This window comes from Patagioenas fasciata, chromosome 2 (genome assembly GCF_037038585.1).
Source record: "Patagioenas fasciata isolate bPatFas1 chromosome 2, bPatFas1.hap1, whole genome shotgun sequence".
In the NCBI taxonomy this organism is placed as follows: domain Eukaryota; kingdom Metazoa; phylum Chordata; class Aves; order Columbiformes; family Columbidae; genus Patagioenas; species Patagioenas fasciata.
Genome location: NC_092521.1, coordinates 93,186,077 through 93,203,046, shown reverse-complemented (window position 1 = coordinate 93,203,046; position 16,970 = coordinate 93,186,077). Strand labels below are relative to the sequence as shown.

General features: G+C 39.5%; 1 protein-coding gene across 1 annotated transcript; it reads left to right on the top strand.

Moving 5' to 3' along the window:
• The first annotated feature begins 12,758 nt into the window (after positions 1–12,758).
• On the top strand, positions 12,759–13,683 carry LOC136097680 (uncharacterized). Its single transcript, XM_065830338.2, has one exon. It carries the CDS (start codon positions 12,759–12,761, stop codon positions 13,542–13,544), a length of 786 nt encoding a protein of 261 aa, XP_065686410.1. The 3' UTR covers positions 13,545–13,683.
• Positions 13,684–16,970: the final 3,287 nt, after the last annotated feature.

Below are 16,970 nucleotides of genomic sequence, written 5' to 3'. Positions count from 1 at the left end.
GAGTACTTTTGTAAGAGTGAGTGGATTTTTTTAAGAATGTTTTAAGTTCTGTTGGAGTCAAAACCATGTGTCTTTAAGACCATGGCTTGAGACCTTGTAAGCAAAGAGCTAACACTGTATGCATCCTTAAAACTGAAATAATGAGAGGTCCATAAGTGTTGTGGCATGGACACATTGACTCTAAGTATCTGAATGAAGCTGACCTTTTACATACTAATGTTCCATTGCTGCTAATAAAAAAAAGCATTTTTTCAGACATGGGAGTAGAAAGAAATATTACTAATACTTTAGTAAGATCTATGCATTCTAGCTGCGATGAAATGAGAAAGGTCAAATTTTCTCTCTTGTGTCTTTTTTTTTTTTTTTTTTTTTTTTTTTAGTATTCTCTATAACTTCTCGCTCATCTTTGTTGTACTAATGAAATTAAGATATCCTTCATGATATAACTGTGAGCTGGGGGATCTAAATTACCTTCATCTGGCATCATTCCAGTATACTATAAATGAGGTAATTGTCCTTGACTATAAAATTTGCATTTTCAAGACTTAATTGCTATCATTACATCTTTTTGTAATTCTATTAATTTAACTGAATGGAGCATTCAGTTTTATGGTAAAAATTTGCATTAAAACATTGTACATCTAAATAGAATTTTAATATTTGCGTCAAAAACTCAGTACAGTTGTCCCATAGGACCCAAATAACTTCACAAGGAGAGACTAGGAAGCGGCTGCACTTTAGGTCAACAAACAGGTTTCCTTTGGTGGATATTAATAGAGCTTTCTGTAATAGGCATCGTGTGCTGAAAATCACCCCTGCCTGAGCACTGCAAAAGTATTATTAATTTATTAATTCTGCATTGTAATTGTTAACAGGACATGTATTTGCCCAGATACAGCATAGGTATAATATATGTTTGTTCTGTCTTAGAAGGATGCATGCCGGAGAGCTCTTTTTAATGAATCATGCCTTCCCTTTTTGAGTCCTTTTACTCTTTTTAGGCTATATGTTTTGCTACTGCTTGAGAAAGCACTGAATACGCAAGCAACACTTTCTCTGCAGTCTTACATGTGCACATGGTCATCTAGCTAAGGTCCCCGTGCTATAAAATGAATTAATTGGTCAGTATGTGAGCATCTGCTAGAAAAGTATTTCTATCTTGTGCACTGGACCCAGTTCAGCCATTACATAGTTTATACTGTGTAATCTGTTAGACTTTCTCAATTTTTTTTCTTCCTTTCTTCATTCTTTTCTGGCAACTTGGTCATGCAGAGACTACGGATAAAAGGTTAAAGCAGTATGAGGAATCTGTGCAATTGCAATGATGCCGCTTGTACTCTTTTTATATGTGGGACCTAGTGGTCAGGCAAAGCTGCATTATGAAGTATGCACAATTTGAAAACAAGTCCATCTCTTTGCAATGGATTTATGTAGCATTTGGTGGAAGGGGACCTCATGTCAGTTCTTTGGAGGTATTTAAGCCACTTGATTTCTAGGGAAACAGATCTCTTGTGGGTCTGGGGTCCCAGACTTGGCCAGACACTGTAGGTAATGACAGGCACATGGATAAGCAGACAGTATTCCACATTGATCAGAAAGGTCTATGCTATTTTCCATGCTGTGTTAATAAATATCATTGAGTCATATACCATATTATTTACAGAAATAATCAAGCTAGATTTGTTTTATATTGAATGTGTCTGTGTTTTTCTTTTGAAAACATGTTTTTTTTTTTTCGACGTGAGTAATATTTCACAAGAGATAGAGTCTGCTTGTGACAGAAATCTCATTAACTACTCTTAATATATGTTGTATTTACTGGACTTCATAATCATCATGTAATTAAGCTTCACAACTGGCTTGTGAAGCAGAAAAGATGAAGGATGTCTCCATTAGAGAGATTTATGGCGTGGTGAAATTAAAGACAGATTTCTGAAAACATATAGGTACCACTCTTATTGGTTTCAGTGTGCCTAAATACTTCTGAGGGCCTGATGCTCTTACAAAGCTGCTTAGTGGGACACTGGTGCCAGGCTAGACCCCAGACTGGGAGTACAGGTTGAAGCCTCTATATGACATCATGATTTCTGGGCAAGTGCCGCAGTCATTTTGCCTTCTGTACTTGTATCTTGCATGTGAACCATGCTTTCTCACTTTGGGGGCCATGTGATCATTCAGAATAGGCTGGAAATGCAATACGAAAGTGATAAGAACAAGTAACCCTTCTTGTTTCTTCTACAACCATATATACAACATTTCTATAAGGGTCTGGGCCTTTACTGGAAAAAATTTAGTATCACAGACATAGGAAAGGGTGGCTAAGAGCTCAGTGCTGAATCTCCCAGTCCTACAAGCATCAGCTCTACTATAGTATTGGAGTCTGCTGTGTTGTTCTAGGCATGTGCACAGGGTAAGAAGGCTCACAGGGCATCTTCTCTGCACAAAGACTGCATTTTTTCCACTTCAGGGAGAACCCTGTGTATGTTCTTTCTTAACGGGTGAATTTCATTTGATGTGAACATTATGCTAAGGCTGAATTTCTAGGCAGTTTATATGATAGTGCATTAGAAAAAGAAAACAACAGCAACAACAAAAAAACCCAAATCCAAAACAAAATGCTTATTCTTTTGAAAAACCCAGGTCTAGCTGTTAGCGTCAATTATTTCAAACACCTACTGACTTTTCTGGCACATCTATCTTATTGAATCTTGGAAGTGATTTTATGTGCTTTAAGCATTTGATCACATAATCAGCTTCTGCAAAGCAAGGCAAAGGATCCTGAGCATTATCCTGGCAGATAGTCACATCAAACCTGACACAGAAACAAACATAAGCGAACAATTGTTGTTAAAACATATTGCATCACTTTGCATGCTAAAGCATTTGCTCTGGTAATCCACCATGCCAACGTGTCCTTCTGCTGATGCCATCTGAGCAGGGACTGCATCCTTAAAGTTGACATGTGCATCACATTACAGCAGTGATTTTGTTATATATCACTGGCATAATGGATATTCAGAAGAGATTCATAATCTTGAAAGGTGGCTTGAATCCACAGATCTCATCCATGTTCTGGTGACTCAGAGCATTTTGGAAACTCCTTTTATAATGTCTCATGCTGGCTTGGGCAAAGGCAAAGTAAACAGTTGCCTAGGGCAGCAGACTTGGGAAAGAGGCAGTCCAGGTCTCGTTTCCTACTCGCTCTCTGCTGACGATGACAGGAATACAATCGTCCAACCTGCCTTTCCACTGTCCCTTTCTCGAGTTTAATTCTTGAGGAAATCTAAAGACATCTTTTTGCCTTCTTCCAGTCTCTTTTGCTCATTCTCCTTCCCTCTAAAATTCCTGCTGGTTTCTCCTAGTTTTTCTCCTTCAGGGGGACTCCACTGCTTCTTACTTGCACTGTTTCAGGGCTGAGGGGATTCCCTGTCCCTTCCCAGACTCACACCTCTTTCTGCAAATAACTATTTACTCCTCTTTTTTCGCTGCCTTTGCTGGATATCCTCAGCCAGCCTTGGGTTTATGGTGGTGTAAGCTATGTGAGAAATGTGCACGAATGTGTAAAAATGTAGCAGGTCATTTGCCCATTGATAGCCACTGTTTTAAAAGAGCTTTTCCATATTGGGAAAAGAAAAAAGAAAAAAAAAAAAAAAGACATATGTGGAAATCTTTGTTGTATTGCTTATGATTCATGAGATTAAATGAGACAAAAGTAAGATGGTGTCAGCAAGTTACTGAATCTCTGGAAAGGTGTGGCTTGCTCTGTTGGCAAGGCTGTTCATGCAATGAAAAATCAGAATGCAGAATTCATTGCCATGGGACGTTACAGAAGCCAAAAGGCATAAATGGCTTAAAAAGGGAATTAGGCAAATTGTTCCATCAATGACTATTGAACACAGTTATCTAGATGCAGTATCAAGCTCAGGAAAGCCCTGAAACAGGGGTTGTTGGCAGGTATTTGGCTGTCCAAGTGCAAGGACCACCCTGTCCACTGACCAAGAGGTACTGCTCTGTGTTAAGGCTGAGCTTTCAGTCTGTCTCAATAATATGTGCCTTGTGGTTAAGGTGCACTACTGTGAAGTTAGTAATCTCAAAGTCATGTCATTTGAAGATGAAGGTAAAGGAAGCCTTATTCCAAGTGGCAGTTTCTCCTGTCTGTTTTGAAAACACTTTAGGATAAGATAAATTTACCTAGATTAGGTGCCCTGTACTTCTCTTGTGACTTGTACTTTTGTCCGATGAGCTTGGTGGCTTTGTCCATAAAAATGAGCAGAACTCAGAAAAGACTGTTTTGTTCTTCTGAGAAAGAAAACAAAACCTTGAATAGTCTGTGTGGGTGTTGTTCATTCATGTTCTTCCACACAGATTTACTTTTCCCCTGTCTGAAAGCTTTGGATTGCCTTAACTTGCTCGGCTTGGCCAATTCCACCTCCTTTTGGTGTATGTGATACACCCTCATTCCCTCAGCTTATACTGAAAGAAGCTGCAGAGGTGTCCCATCCTTTTAGAATGACAAAACAGCAATCTTCCCTTGACAATAATACAAGTTCCTGAAATCAGTAGACTGGCAATTTGAATTATGCCTTATTCAAGTGATGATAGAACTCTCTGGAAGGCTTCTTGCACATTGTTGTGTGTAGAACTATCACACGTAAGGGAGCAGCGGATCATTCAGTCATTTGATTCATTATTTTTGCTTAAGAAAGTGGAGTTCACATATGTAGCCATTTATTTATTTATTTGCTGCACTCACTTGTCTCGGATCCCTACTGGCAATGGTTGTTATCGAGACAATCTTGAGAAGGGAAGCAGGGAACTGTGAGTAATTTGCCTAGTGTGAGGTCAAACACAATGTTTTTGCTTAATGCTCTCAAAATCTTAATTAGACAATACCTCCACCAAGGGTTAGGTTCTCTTCTGGAGTCACTAAAGTGGTATTAGTGGTGCCTTAGCAGAGGGGAAAGAATGGGGAGAAAGCTTGCAAGCTGGCAAACAATACATTGATAGTAAGCAATGATTTTGCTCTGTGTCCTTTTAATGCTCTTCAGGTAGATGTCAAGGAGGCATGACTGAGGGAAAAATTGTGGCCTGCTGTCTCTAGAGTAAATGACTGCTTGCTAGGGTCTGCTGAGTACAAGCAGGATTTGGGACATGTGCCAGCGGAGTTCTAGTAGGACCTTTGCCTGGGGCTCAGGGAGGTTCACCAGGGGTTCAAGGTTCGAGCAGGCAGAACTGCCAGAAACTTAAGTGGTACAAGGAAACGTTACCTAATTTTAACATCCAGAATCTAACTATGTTTGCTGTTTCTGAGAAGGATGTATTATTTCTTCTGTTCAGCCTGAGACTTCAGTGGGATTGGTATGTCAGATTCTTCTTTCTTAGCCTGTCCTCTGTTCAATCAAGTAAAAATTGGACTCCATATCTCTTCTTCCTTTAAGAAATAAGTATCTGTAGATTCATATCTCTAAAATAAACCTTCAAACATTTGGAGGCTTATTTTTCATTAATTGTATGTATCTATCTTTTCTCTGTTACTTTCTAATCTCTTAAAAATTTTCCTTACAGGAAAGTGATAGGATTTTAGCTGATAATTCTGCAAGTAATGAATTGGACTTTGACAGACACTCAGCAAAGAGCCTCTGGATGTAAAAATGAAGCTGCTCATGTGAAAGAATTATCTGTACTAACCACTAGAAGCAGGCTGCAAAAATCCAGGTTGCTGGGCAATGCCTACATTGAAAATTAAGAACATGGTCAAGTATAACAAACCCAGTGGTCCATAGGTCTTCTCTCCCTTTTGGAGTGTGTTAATTCTGCTGTAACTGAGATCTAGATCAATTACACTACATACTGCTGAGATCATGTTTTTTTGCTGACAGACAAGCTTGTATCCTACTCACTCTCATCCATCTTGACTATGTTAGCAGTTTCAAAGGCATTACAGAATGAGCAAACCTGACCTTCTTCTCAGCCCCAGGTAAGCTTGGGGAAAGCATTTGGGTTTGTTTGTTCGCTTGTTTGTTTGTTTACTCTGTGTTTGTGCATGGACAACACAGATGGCGGGTGAGCCTATGTAGACACTGTAAGTAAAGCTGGATTTCTTTGGATATATGCAACGGTTGATACCCTGTTTCCCCAAAAATAAGACAGGGTTAGTATTAATTTTTGCTCCAAAAGATACCTACTTTTCTACATGCCTGGACAGTATTTAAATTGACTTTTTTATGAACTTTAACTAGGGCTTATTTTTGGAGTAGATCTTATATGTCAAGCATCCTCAAAAATCCTGAAAAATCATGCTGGAGCTTATTTTCAGGGTAGGTCTTATTTTTGGGGAAACTGGGTATGTAGGAAAAACCACAGTGGGCTATGCACCATAGTGTACTGAATGAGAAAGTAGAATTTTTGAGAAGGTGTTTGTAGATGTAGTCTTTTCAGTCCTTGATATTGATCTGTAGAGTTAAGCTCCTTGTGAGTCAATTTAAGATTTGCAGAAATGGTTAGGCTCAAACAGCATGAATGCATACAATTTTTATGTTTATATTTTCTTTCAGCTTGATCTGAAACTGTTTCTTCACAAAAATTTTTCCACTGAATGCAATTTTCTTAATGTTCTCCCCTCATACCATTCTGATTTAACAGCTAAGGCAGAAAATGCACATTTTTTAAAGCATTTGATATTGTTACTTTAAAAAAATGCACTTGTCTTTTGGAAAGCTCTGTAAGTTCCTTTTAAGTTGTGATGAAACAACCAAACGATTATTTGTCTATCCATTTGTGGCTTAGCCCCACTTCCTGAAGTTTTCCTTCTATGTATGTGTTTGTTTGATTTTTTCCCTATCTCTCACAGTGCTCTGTTTATTATTCTTACAGCTTAAAGTTTTCTAGCCATTGGTTTGTCAGTTATGATCAGGTGTCAAAATGAAAGCAAACATAAGCATCAATTATCAAAAATTACACAGTCTGTTTACATATTCCTTAGCAGAAAGGATTTTTCACTCAATGCATACCGGATGTGAATTGTAACTAGACACGCGAGTTGTCTACATACTCATTTTCACATCTGAAACCTAACAGCTAGGTTGGGTAATCCAGTATTTACCTCCTAGGCATGGAGTTCCTGCAATATATGAACAGCACTTTTAAATCTTTTAACGCTGGAGGTTATTCAAATATACTTCAAGTACCATCTTTTCTGCAGGAAGAATTTTTAGTCACTTTTCTATAGGAAGGGTGTAATAGCATCTCAGGTTATACGATCTTCCTACTTAAAATTCTGTTGCATTTTTTTTTCTTCCCCTCCCACACTTTATTTTTTGCTGAACAATACGATAGGCAAAACTGAGATTTAAAATAAAAAGAGGTAGAAACATCACACTGAAGAAAGCCACTTTTAATTTTGCTGCCACAAAACAGTCTTCACTTTATTATGGTGAAAAAAATCAAAACTTTTCTGATATTTTAAAATTTCCTTTGCACTTAATATGTAACAGAAGATATTTTTCGCAATCTAGCATTTTTTTCAGTTTTTAATCAGATTTTCCTTTTCAGTACAATGGTGACGATTTTTACATAAGTGTATTCTCTCAATTGAAAGAAGAAACAATGAGTGAGGTAAACTGGCAGTTTCCAAGATTCATGGGTTTCTTTGAAGTCAATATAAAGATTTCCATTTGCCCCCTTACTAGTTTGTAGAGCATATGCTGCAGACATCTTGATCATGCAAGCCTTTATGTGTCCACTGGGAAGCATCATTAACCCACTCTAGAAATGGAAAGAGTTTGCTCCTCATTGCAATGTGCTGACCCATTTGATGCCCATTGGGTCTGCCCAATACAGATCTGTCTGCCCCAATGGGTGATAATCAAACAAAATCCCAGCTACATGTGTTTGCCTGTGGGTCCTCACTTTCCAACTTGTCCTCTGTGCCAATGTTAATTGTTTATTGTGTGAGGTGAAGTAGATCCCTGAGTTCACAACAAGATTTTAGAAAGTTCCTTGTGGCTGTTTCAGCATAACAACTCAGCTCATGGACCTGTTGGCAGGAATGTGGACTTAGACCGGTTTAGGCATCGATGCCGTTATCCTTTTACACAGTTAACGGTTATTCAAATCATAAACCAATGCTTTCCACATAGATGGTAGAGTGAACAGCTGCTGCCTTGAGGAAAATCAAACGTTCTGCTTTTATAATATCTTTATAAACCCATATAAGTATATTTTTCATTTTTTCTCCCTGGGAATATTTAAGGCTAAGGAGGGTTAGGAGTAGGGTTGCTGGAATATTGCAGTGAGAGCTGTCATCTAGCACTTCCTAGTGTTTGGATCACTTTGGCACCTGCTGTTTTGAGATTTCAGATCTTACACACTCAACTCAACCTTAATCTGAACGTTGTCTGAGCTACTCCTTCAGATATTTGCACCTCTGATAGACAGTTCTGTCGAGAGTGGCAGCAAGCCTGCTAATTTTTGCCAGTCATGGCCGATTGTTTTGGTATTTTTACCCTTAATATGAATAAGTTGACTGGAATCCCTGGTTTTTCATGTTTGAAGCCATTGAACCTTTCCCCACGGGTAAAATCATGTATCCACTCCGCTTTTTCTTAAAAGCTTCCAGGTTATCTGCACACTTGATTGCACTGCAGATACCTAATTTCCTTCCATCTGAAAGCCATTGAGATGTCACATTGTGTTTTTCCTGCCACTGAAATATCTAGAGCACTTCTTTATATCATCAGTGGGCTGCACATGGAGCTGGGCTCCATTTCTTGTTTCTCTGCTGGTGTAAAAAGAACGCAAAAATGCCCAGGTGTGGATGAGGGTGAGAGGAGAATGGCAATCCCTGCATGGCCAATGGCCTCTTGGGTTACCGTTACCGTCCAGCATAACGCAGCGCAGCCTGTAATAACTTGTGTCTGGTTTGGATATGGAGACAGAAGAAAGGGAACATATGACTTTCTTCTGTGACTTACTGCCTTGTGAAAGGATTTTAAAGAATCTTTGGGGAAAAATTTAGGCCTCAGATGCACACATATGGATCTCATTGATTTCGCAGGAGGCCATGTGAGTGTGTACATTAACAGACAGAATAAGGCTTTTCATCTTGAAGAGCAATTAATATAAAATATGGAATTACACTACTGTGTAATAGGATATTTTTTTACTACTTTGTTAAAAGTACTCCCCAAAGTCAAATACAGAACAACATAGCTTCCCAGGCCATAGTTTTACAACAGATCTTCACCAATACTTTTCACCTTCTAATGCTGTTCGTAAGTATGTTTGGCTGTTATGCTTTGAACTTCAGTGAAACATTTCTACTTAACAAAAAACAAGACCAAGCACCTTCCTGTCCTCACGTCTGTCCACACTGGGGCATTATTATTAGCAGAGAAAGGAGAAATAATTGTCATTCACTCTGCAGGGGCTGTCCCATGACCATTTCTTCCCTGCTGCTGTTCAAGACATAACGGTGATTGCTAAGCCCTCATTCCACCTGAGTCCTACCAGCAGGGGCAGACTGACAGCTTGGCAGTGCCTCCTCCATGGCCTACACCTTCAAACTGCTGCAGTCACATCTACCTGTGAGTGGGTGGTTATAAAATGCAATGAACTTCAACTGGAGACGTTTTTGCTGTCATTTTACCTACCTGACACTCTCAGTTTGTTGGACTGACAAATGCATTCACTGTGAAATCTGAAGCAGCTTTTGCCTGGAAAGATTCCCACAAATGTTGCCAAGGAAAACAAGTTCAGGAGTGAGCAAGAGACATCGAACAAAGTCTGCTTTTAACAGGTTCTCAGTGGGAACAGCAAACTCTTGCAGAAGAGAATACTATAAGGTTTTTTCAGATCCCTTTATTAAGCTGTTGAATTGCAAATAAAAGGGAGCTAAACTATAGGAGTCATTTTGTCAAGGTAAGTGTCTCAGTCAAAAGAAGAATTCCTGTATCATCTCAGAACAAGAACTTACATGTTTCAGTTGGAAATGAACTGTGGTTTTGTTCCCTGTTCCCCAGTCTGGCAATTACACAAGGGGCCTTTCTCCTGAAAGGTTTCCATAAGTCTCCCAAGCCATAAGACTGTTTTTGTTCTTGCTTTCGTACTTGAGCATCTCAATATTTTTGGCTGAAGCATTCAATATATATTCACCTTCAGGCAGTAGCTGAATCTAGAAAATTTCCATCTGATGCTCTAGGTGAGATTTTAGGAAGTTGCAAACAACTGAAGGAGGAGTAATAACAGAAATATGCATGCAGCCCTAGCCATAAATAGCACTTGAATTTTAGCAATAATAAATATGCATCTTTGACAGTATTCCTGTTTTGACTAATCTCTAAGTCCATGGACTGAATATTCTTTTGCTATTAAACTTCATAGATGACAGCTGAAGTCATAGTATTCTCTGAAAAGCCATCTAGCTAAATTACTTTTGAGTGTTTGTAGTGGTATTGTTTAGTTGATTGTATCAGATGGTATTTATTCCATCCAGATCCACACCTATAAAAATTAATATTATTTTTATGAGACTAATTTGGCGTACAAAACCACTTTTTCATGCTGTCCTCTTCTCTTCAAACAGCACTGACTGTAAAATTTTGCTGAAAGAAGTAAAGCTGCAGAGAACTTTAAAAAACAAACAAATACACAAAGTAGTTATTTTGCAGCAAATTGCTACAAGGGTAGAAGTAAGGAACAGAATATTATTGCTGATAGAAAAGTATTGATGTATACTACCTAGCACCCATCCACTGTTCTCGTAGTGGGAAGGAATGCCTGCAGTGCTTTGTAGAGGAGAGCAACCAAAACTAAAAGACTCTATACATGTGCTGTATTACAATGAACCTTTCCAGTGTGTGATAATGTAAAATCCCTGTTATCTGAATTCCATATTCTTCAATTACCGTAACTTGTGATTCAGATAAATGGGAGTCACCAAGATACAAACTTGCAGAGTTTATTAACTCACTGGATATTAATATCTTCCTAGTATTATTTATATAATCTGCAGCATGATCTGGCACATAAACACAGCAGGTTTAGTTTATTTTACCAATGCAGTGCAAAATATCTGCTGCACCAGAAAATACATTCAAGTTAGACCTCAGGGTACAAATCTGAATTTATGTTAACTGGGCTTCATGTGTTCAGGGTTGGAAGTAAATCTTAACAGCTTCATCAGAAAGAAGGATAGTACAGATGAAAAGTAAGAAATTATTATCTGTATTGCAGTATGTAGAGACATGGAGATAGGATCTACCCTCATTCTTTTACAGCTCCAGGAAGATTCTAGATAGTATTTTGGATTGGTTCTTTCTTTTATTTATATTAGCTGCATAGACTAGAGGAAGTCTTGGGGCAACTGGAGCCCTGTGGTAAATTAATTGAAGTAAATGCAGATAGATGATCTGTGAATTTCCTATCTCTGAATTTTGTTCCTGGCATTACAATCAGGAGAGGATGCTGAAGGTAGCTTTTCTGAACATCAAAGGTGTAGATAAAGTTTATTGTCCTGTGAGACACTTTAGTTGGATGTAGAGCTGTTTCTTAAAGATTAGGCCAGCTTAATTAAACACACATGCACATTAGGCACTTAAATCTAAAGCTTCTGCTGCCTTTGTGCTTTGCATTTGGTTGATGCTGAAAGCTTGTTTCATGTTTTATTAGTGTGTTCATGCAGCTAAAGTTTATCCAAGTTTATTTTCTCTGAAGGAAAATATATGTACACTGGAGTCCAGAACAACTCACCCTCTTTTGGATGCTGTGTTACCTCCTTGCTGACTGGCAGGGGCAAGAAGGGCCACAGATATTATCATTCTGTAGAATGAGTGGATCGGGTATGTTTGTTTTTGCAATGGGACAAGAGGTGTCATCCAACCCTGTTTTTTTTTTTTTTTTTTTAGTGCTCAGAGATGACACAAAAGCTGGATGCCAGGGAGGAATATCCATTTGCAGGGGGGGAAGAAACCAGCCCTGCACTCCTCTGTGATTGGGACTGACTGTGTTGTTGCTGGGTGGAACAGCGTAATGCTGTTGCTGCTCCAGCACCGTGATGTTTCTGTTCCAGATTGTGCTGACTCACATTCAAGAAAACATGACACACAGGCACAATGCACTGTAACTCTTTTCCTTTCCCCCAGTAACCTCGGTAAGTGTTCGGTTTCTTTTTCCTGTCTATGGCTAGCGTAGTGTTAATATAGCCTTACTGTTAGAATTAATAGGAGAGGGAAAGGTAGCCTTGTAAATAAACTGGTAGTTGATAGATGAATTTTGGAGAGGACATTTAAATGCAGCCTGCTGTTTGTGGTACATCCACCTCCCTTTAGAGCTGATCAGTCCTGGTAACTTGCCCATCTCTACAAACCACACTTGTTAGAGCTGTGTTCTTAAATAGGAGAAGTGCTTACAATGCCCATTTACAACTGTGTTCTGTTTAATTAGTCAGCACAGCCACTGCTGCAGGGATAGATCACTTGCCTTTAAAGATTTGAGAATGTTAATAGTACAGTATATCATTTTAATTATTATTGGATTAATGTTGTGTCTCAAAGAACATCTAATCCAAATCACAAAAAATGGCCTGAAGTGACCCAAGGGTTGTGCTTTATTAGAAAAGTAATAGGTCCATTGCTTAAGTATAAAAAGAGGTTCTTTCTTCAAATGTCACTCTGCACTGGGCTTCTGTGTGTATGTATCTGGAAATGAAATCCTCTTGCTTCCCTTCTGTCCACAGAAACTTTCTGTAACTCATGCAATAAATGGCTGAGACAGTAGGTGTAACATCAAGAGATGAAGAGGAGATCCAAAATAACAATGAAGACCCATTTCCGAATTGTGATGCTTTAACAACATCCTCTGGTCACTCTGCCAGCCCTTTGTCAGCCAGCCTTAATGAAGACAAGGGAAGCTCAGCAGTGCCCGAAAGATTGTCCGTCCTCTCCAGCAAGGCCATGGCCCAGGCAAAAGCCCTTGCTGGCCCAAAGATGGTTAGTGGTGGTCAGGCACAGAGGACAACCTCTGGGTTGGCTGAGCATCAAACAACAGCTGTAAATGCATCACTAGGTGGCTTGTCGTACCTCCCAGCAGTCTGTGATCTGCAGCCTGTTGCCGTTGCCTCCTCGTGCTCCAAAAGCCCCTGCTGTGATGACAACTTGAGTTTGGATGGGGCCACTGAGCCCCCACAGGTCGCTGCCCTGCCTGGGACCAACCCCGGGGGCTACCACAGGTGCACGGGTTCCCACATGACACAGGCAGGGAGCGATGCTGAGGGCAATACAGCCCCTTGTAGTCTGAGCCAAACAATTTGGATGAAGACTGCAAAAGTAACAGAAGCCTTAGAAAATAGGAAAAAGGAGGAAAAGGAGAAGTACCGTCTCCAGCTAGCCATGTATCGACGGCTTCTGCTGCTGCGTTCCATCAGAAGCTTGCACAAGCAGCTGGAGCAGCAGCAGGCCAGATTGCAGGAGTGCTATGGCACAGTAATTAATACCAAGAAAGAAGTGTTGAAACGCATTCGCTCAACCTCGACCTCACCTTCGCCATAATCGTGTTGCTGCACGCAGAAATGAGCTTTGTAATGCCACTGGAGCCATCAGTGAACTGCTTGCATGCCATAGGGGTGGTGTCCACATAACCAAGAGTACGTGCCCACATGTGCTGAGAGCAGAGAGGGAACAGCAGCAGAGGCAGAGCAAGAAGAAAGGGGAAGGTAAAGTGTTGGTTCCTGAACTTATCTGAAGGAAACCAGAGCAAGATTGTATCTGTGCAAGAGCTGCCTCTTGAAACGCATTCAAGGCCTCAAGCTGAAATAGGGTGTCTGGATTATAGGTTTGTTAAAAAAAAAAAAAAAAAAAAACACACAAAAAAACCCCAAAAACTGGGAACCTAGTCTGAGACATGATCTATAAAGGTGGTCAGATGCAAGAGTTGCTGCCTGCTGAATATGTGAAATGGCACATCTGCCTTCTGCTTTCAGAGCTAACAAAACTCGAGCAAAATTAGAGTTTGTCACCAAGAATACCTGAATCTAGAAAATCAGGATATTTGAAACACTTGAGCTCAGGCTTTATTATGTCTAACTAGCTGCCTGTTTCACGAAACTGCTGAGGCCATTGTACATTTGTGATCTCTGCCTTCCTGTAAAATGCATTCAGATTGACCAGAAATTATTGTGGGAAGGTAGGAGAGTTAAACACGTGCACAGGGAGACAGTGCAACTGCCTAAGCCTTATTTCCTTAGGAAAGCAAGCTAAAAAGAAAGGCCTCATAATCTGGCATTACATTGGAAACCAAGACTGGCAGTGCCAGGGGAATGTTTGAGGTCTGCACAATTATTAATCTGCTGCTAACTCCCAGTAGCACTAGTGTCTGCAAATCAAGCATGTTTTGTGCCTTACTGCTGTCATTTAATGGAAGTTGGTGACAATTAGCGTTTTTTATCCAGGTGTATTAGACACGCGGAAAACCCTAGAGCACTGTTTCTCCAATTGCAAGGTTAGGATGCCTGGAGGGAATTTGATGTCAGTATGCAACAAACACACAGAGAAAATGAAAGCAAAAAGATGCAACTTTTTTGTATGCGTTTAAAAGGCAATGTGAGTCCCTATTATTGAACAGGAAATTGAATAGTTGAATGTGCTGGTTTAGGATCTGAAGCAAAAAATAATTCATGAAGAAAATATTCTGAAAAGCTTCCTTTTCTAGCATTTAGAGGGACATGTAACAATCTCATTTTCTTCATATATTTATTTCTGATAGTGCCACCTTTACTTTTCCCCTGTTGTTTTTTGTTGTAAATGTTTAGGTACATGAACAATCAAACTGTTTTTTGGTGTGTTTTTTCTTTATGAAAAAGCAAGTCTGTTATTAGAAGTCTTATCTTTCTGAGAAAAATGTGTTCTAGAAAGGAAACCTTTTATCCTCAGCTTTTTTTGTGCATGTAGAGAGGGTGTGTGTTTGTGTATGTATGCACACACAGACATCCCTTTATACAAGAGGTTATGAAAGGCTGGTGCTTCTTTTTCTGTAGCAGAAGCCAGAAAAATATCTCAAAATAATCTCTGCTATCTGCAAGGAGTTTGGTTGATTAGATTCACATGCACACATCTGTGAGCAAGGTATTGAAGTAATTCAACAATTGAAGTGCAGCACAACATTGTCATTATTCCGTCTTTGTATTTCTGCGCACCCAAAATTATGGCAGCCCCCTGGGTATGCACAACCTTAGATGGGTTCATTCATCTCCTTGGGCCCTGGTGTAGCCTCACATGCAGCACGAGCCTGTAACTTTGCATGCAGAATTACCATAGAAACATCCTTGGCATCAAGGGGATATTTGAAGAAACATCCTCTGCTGCCTCATTTGGGGGATGTGGGTTGACAGGGGCCTTTAGTGAGCTGTAGAAGAGAGCTGGGGGTCGCATGTGACCAGGAGACATTACTCCTGAGCTCTGATCCCATCCAGCACTCCACTCAGACTTGGGAAAGCTGTTCCCTGTTAGTAATGCAGGTTTCTCAAAGAAGGCTTGATTCCTAAACTTACCTCAAAGGTAACCTTTTCTGTCTTAATATATCTCCCAAGAAGGAAGGTGGATTGTGACCAATAGGGCCATGCGAAGATTTGACTTTTTTTTCTTACTTTTTTGTACTTCATTAACTAGGAAAGCTGTTTTGTCATTGGTTAAGAGTAAATGTTCAGTTAAATCAAATGCAAGCATGTTGTCTCTCTTGGGGAAAGAAGTGTTGGAGAAGGGATACATCTCAAAAATTTTGAAATCAAATGTCAAATCATTTCAGTCAAAATGTATACTCTTGTTGATTTCAGCCAACATTTTTTGTTTGAAGAATAATTATCTTCTAAATTAGGTTCAGCTTGATTGATACTATCATATCATTGAATTTTCCACTGAAATGAAATATAGGCACAAAAAGATTTTAAAAAAGACCTGGTAAGACAAAATAGCTATTTTGCCTTGGTAGCTGCCGGAGTACTGTCCTGGATTTTTTGCAAGAAGTGGAATGCCCTCTATTACTGCACAGAGCTACCTGTAGTGTAAAATTTGCATTTAAAGGTGACTAGAATAACAAAAAATAGTTCACACATAATATACAGTGCAGCACTAGTTGAGTTGTCAGCCTATCCAACTGTAAATGCTTTGTGGCAGAATTGTGACAATGTTTTGTACAGCAAACACTTCATAAAATTTCTTGATCCCAATTGGCATCAGTAGATACTTCTGGACTATGAGTATTAAATACCAAAAGATATGTGCATGAGCAATGATGTCTGATAGTTGGCAAGAAAATGAAGTCAAGAGTTGTTCTGTGTGTGTTCACATTCTTTCCATGTAGCACTTTTATGGATACATGCAAAATAAATGTTAACTGAGGAAATAACTTTGGTCTTTTCAAAAATTTGCTGTTTAGCTGGTGATTCTAGTGTGGCTGCTAATAACTGGAGCAGAGCAAACCAATTAACAGCTACATGATTTTAAAAATTAATTTATTTTACAAGCTTGGAAAACATGGCTTAGCATGTATGTTTCTTTCTTTGTGTGTTTTAGCATTTGAAGGGCAGTGGGAAAGTGCCAAAATGCCATGAGTAACGCACGGAGGTGTTTTCAGGCATACCAGGCAGAGCAACAGCCTCAGGTTTAATAAAAGTGTATTGTGGAGGGGTTTCTTTAGAAGGAGATATGTTGTTGAATTAGTCAGGCCCAAAGGAATCTCAAGGCCACTTTGAGAAGCTGAGAACAGAATCTGCTGTGAGAAAGAGGGGCGTTTCTTCATTAACAGGGCCTCAGCATGGCATGAGTCGTTGGACCTATCATCGGTGGGGGCTCCAGCGTGTGGACTACCCATGATACTCATTTAGCGAATCCATGCTTGGAGCGTGGATTCGTGATTAGAGAACAGTTGCGTATATAAGGAAACATGTTTCTGTAATAAATGGCTTTTGCGTGATTCACATT

Excerpts from the sequence above, each read along its gene's own strand:
- LOC136097680 (XM_065830338.2), top strand. The coding sequence starts at position 12,759 with ATGGCTGAGACAGTAGGTGTAACATCAAGAGATGAAGAGGAGATCCAA.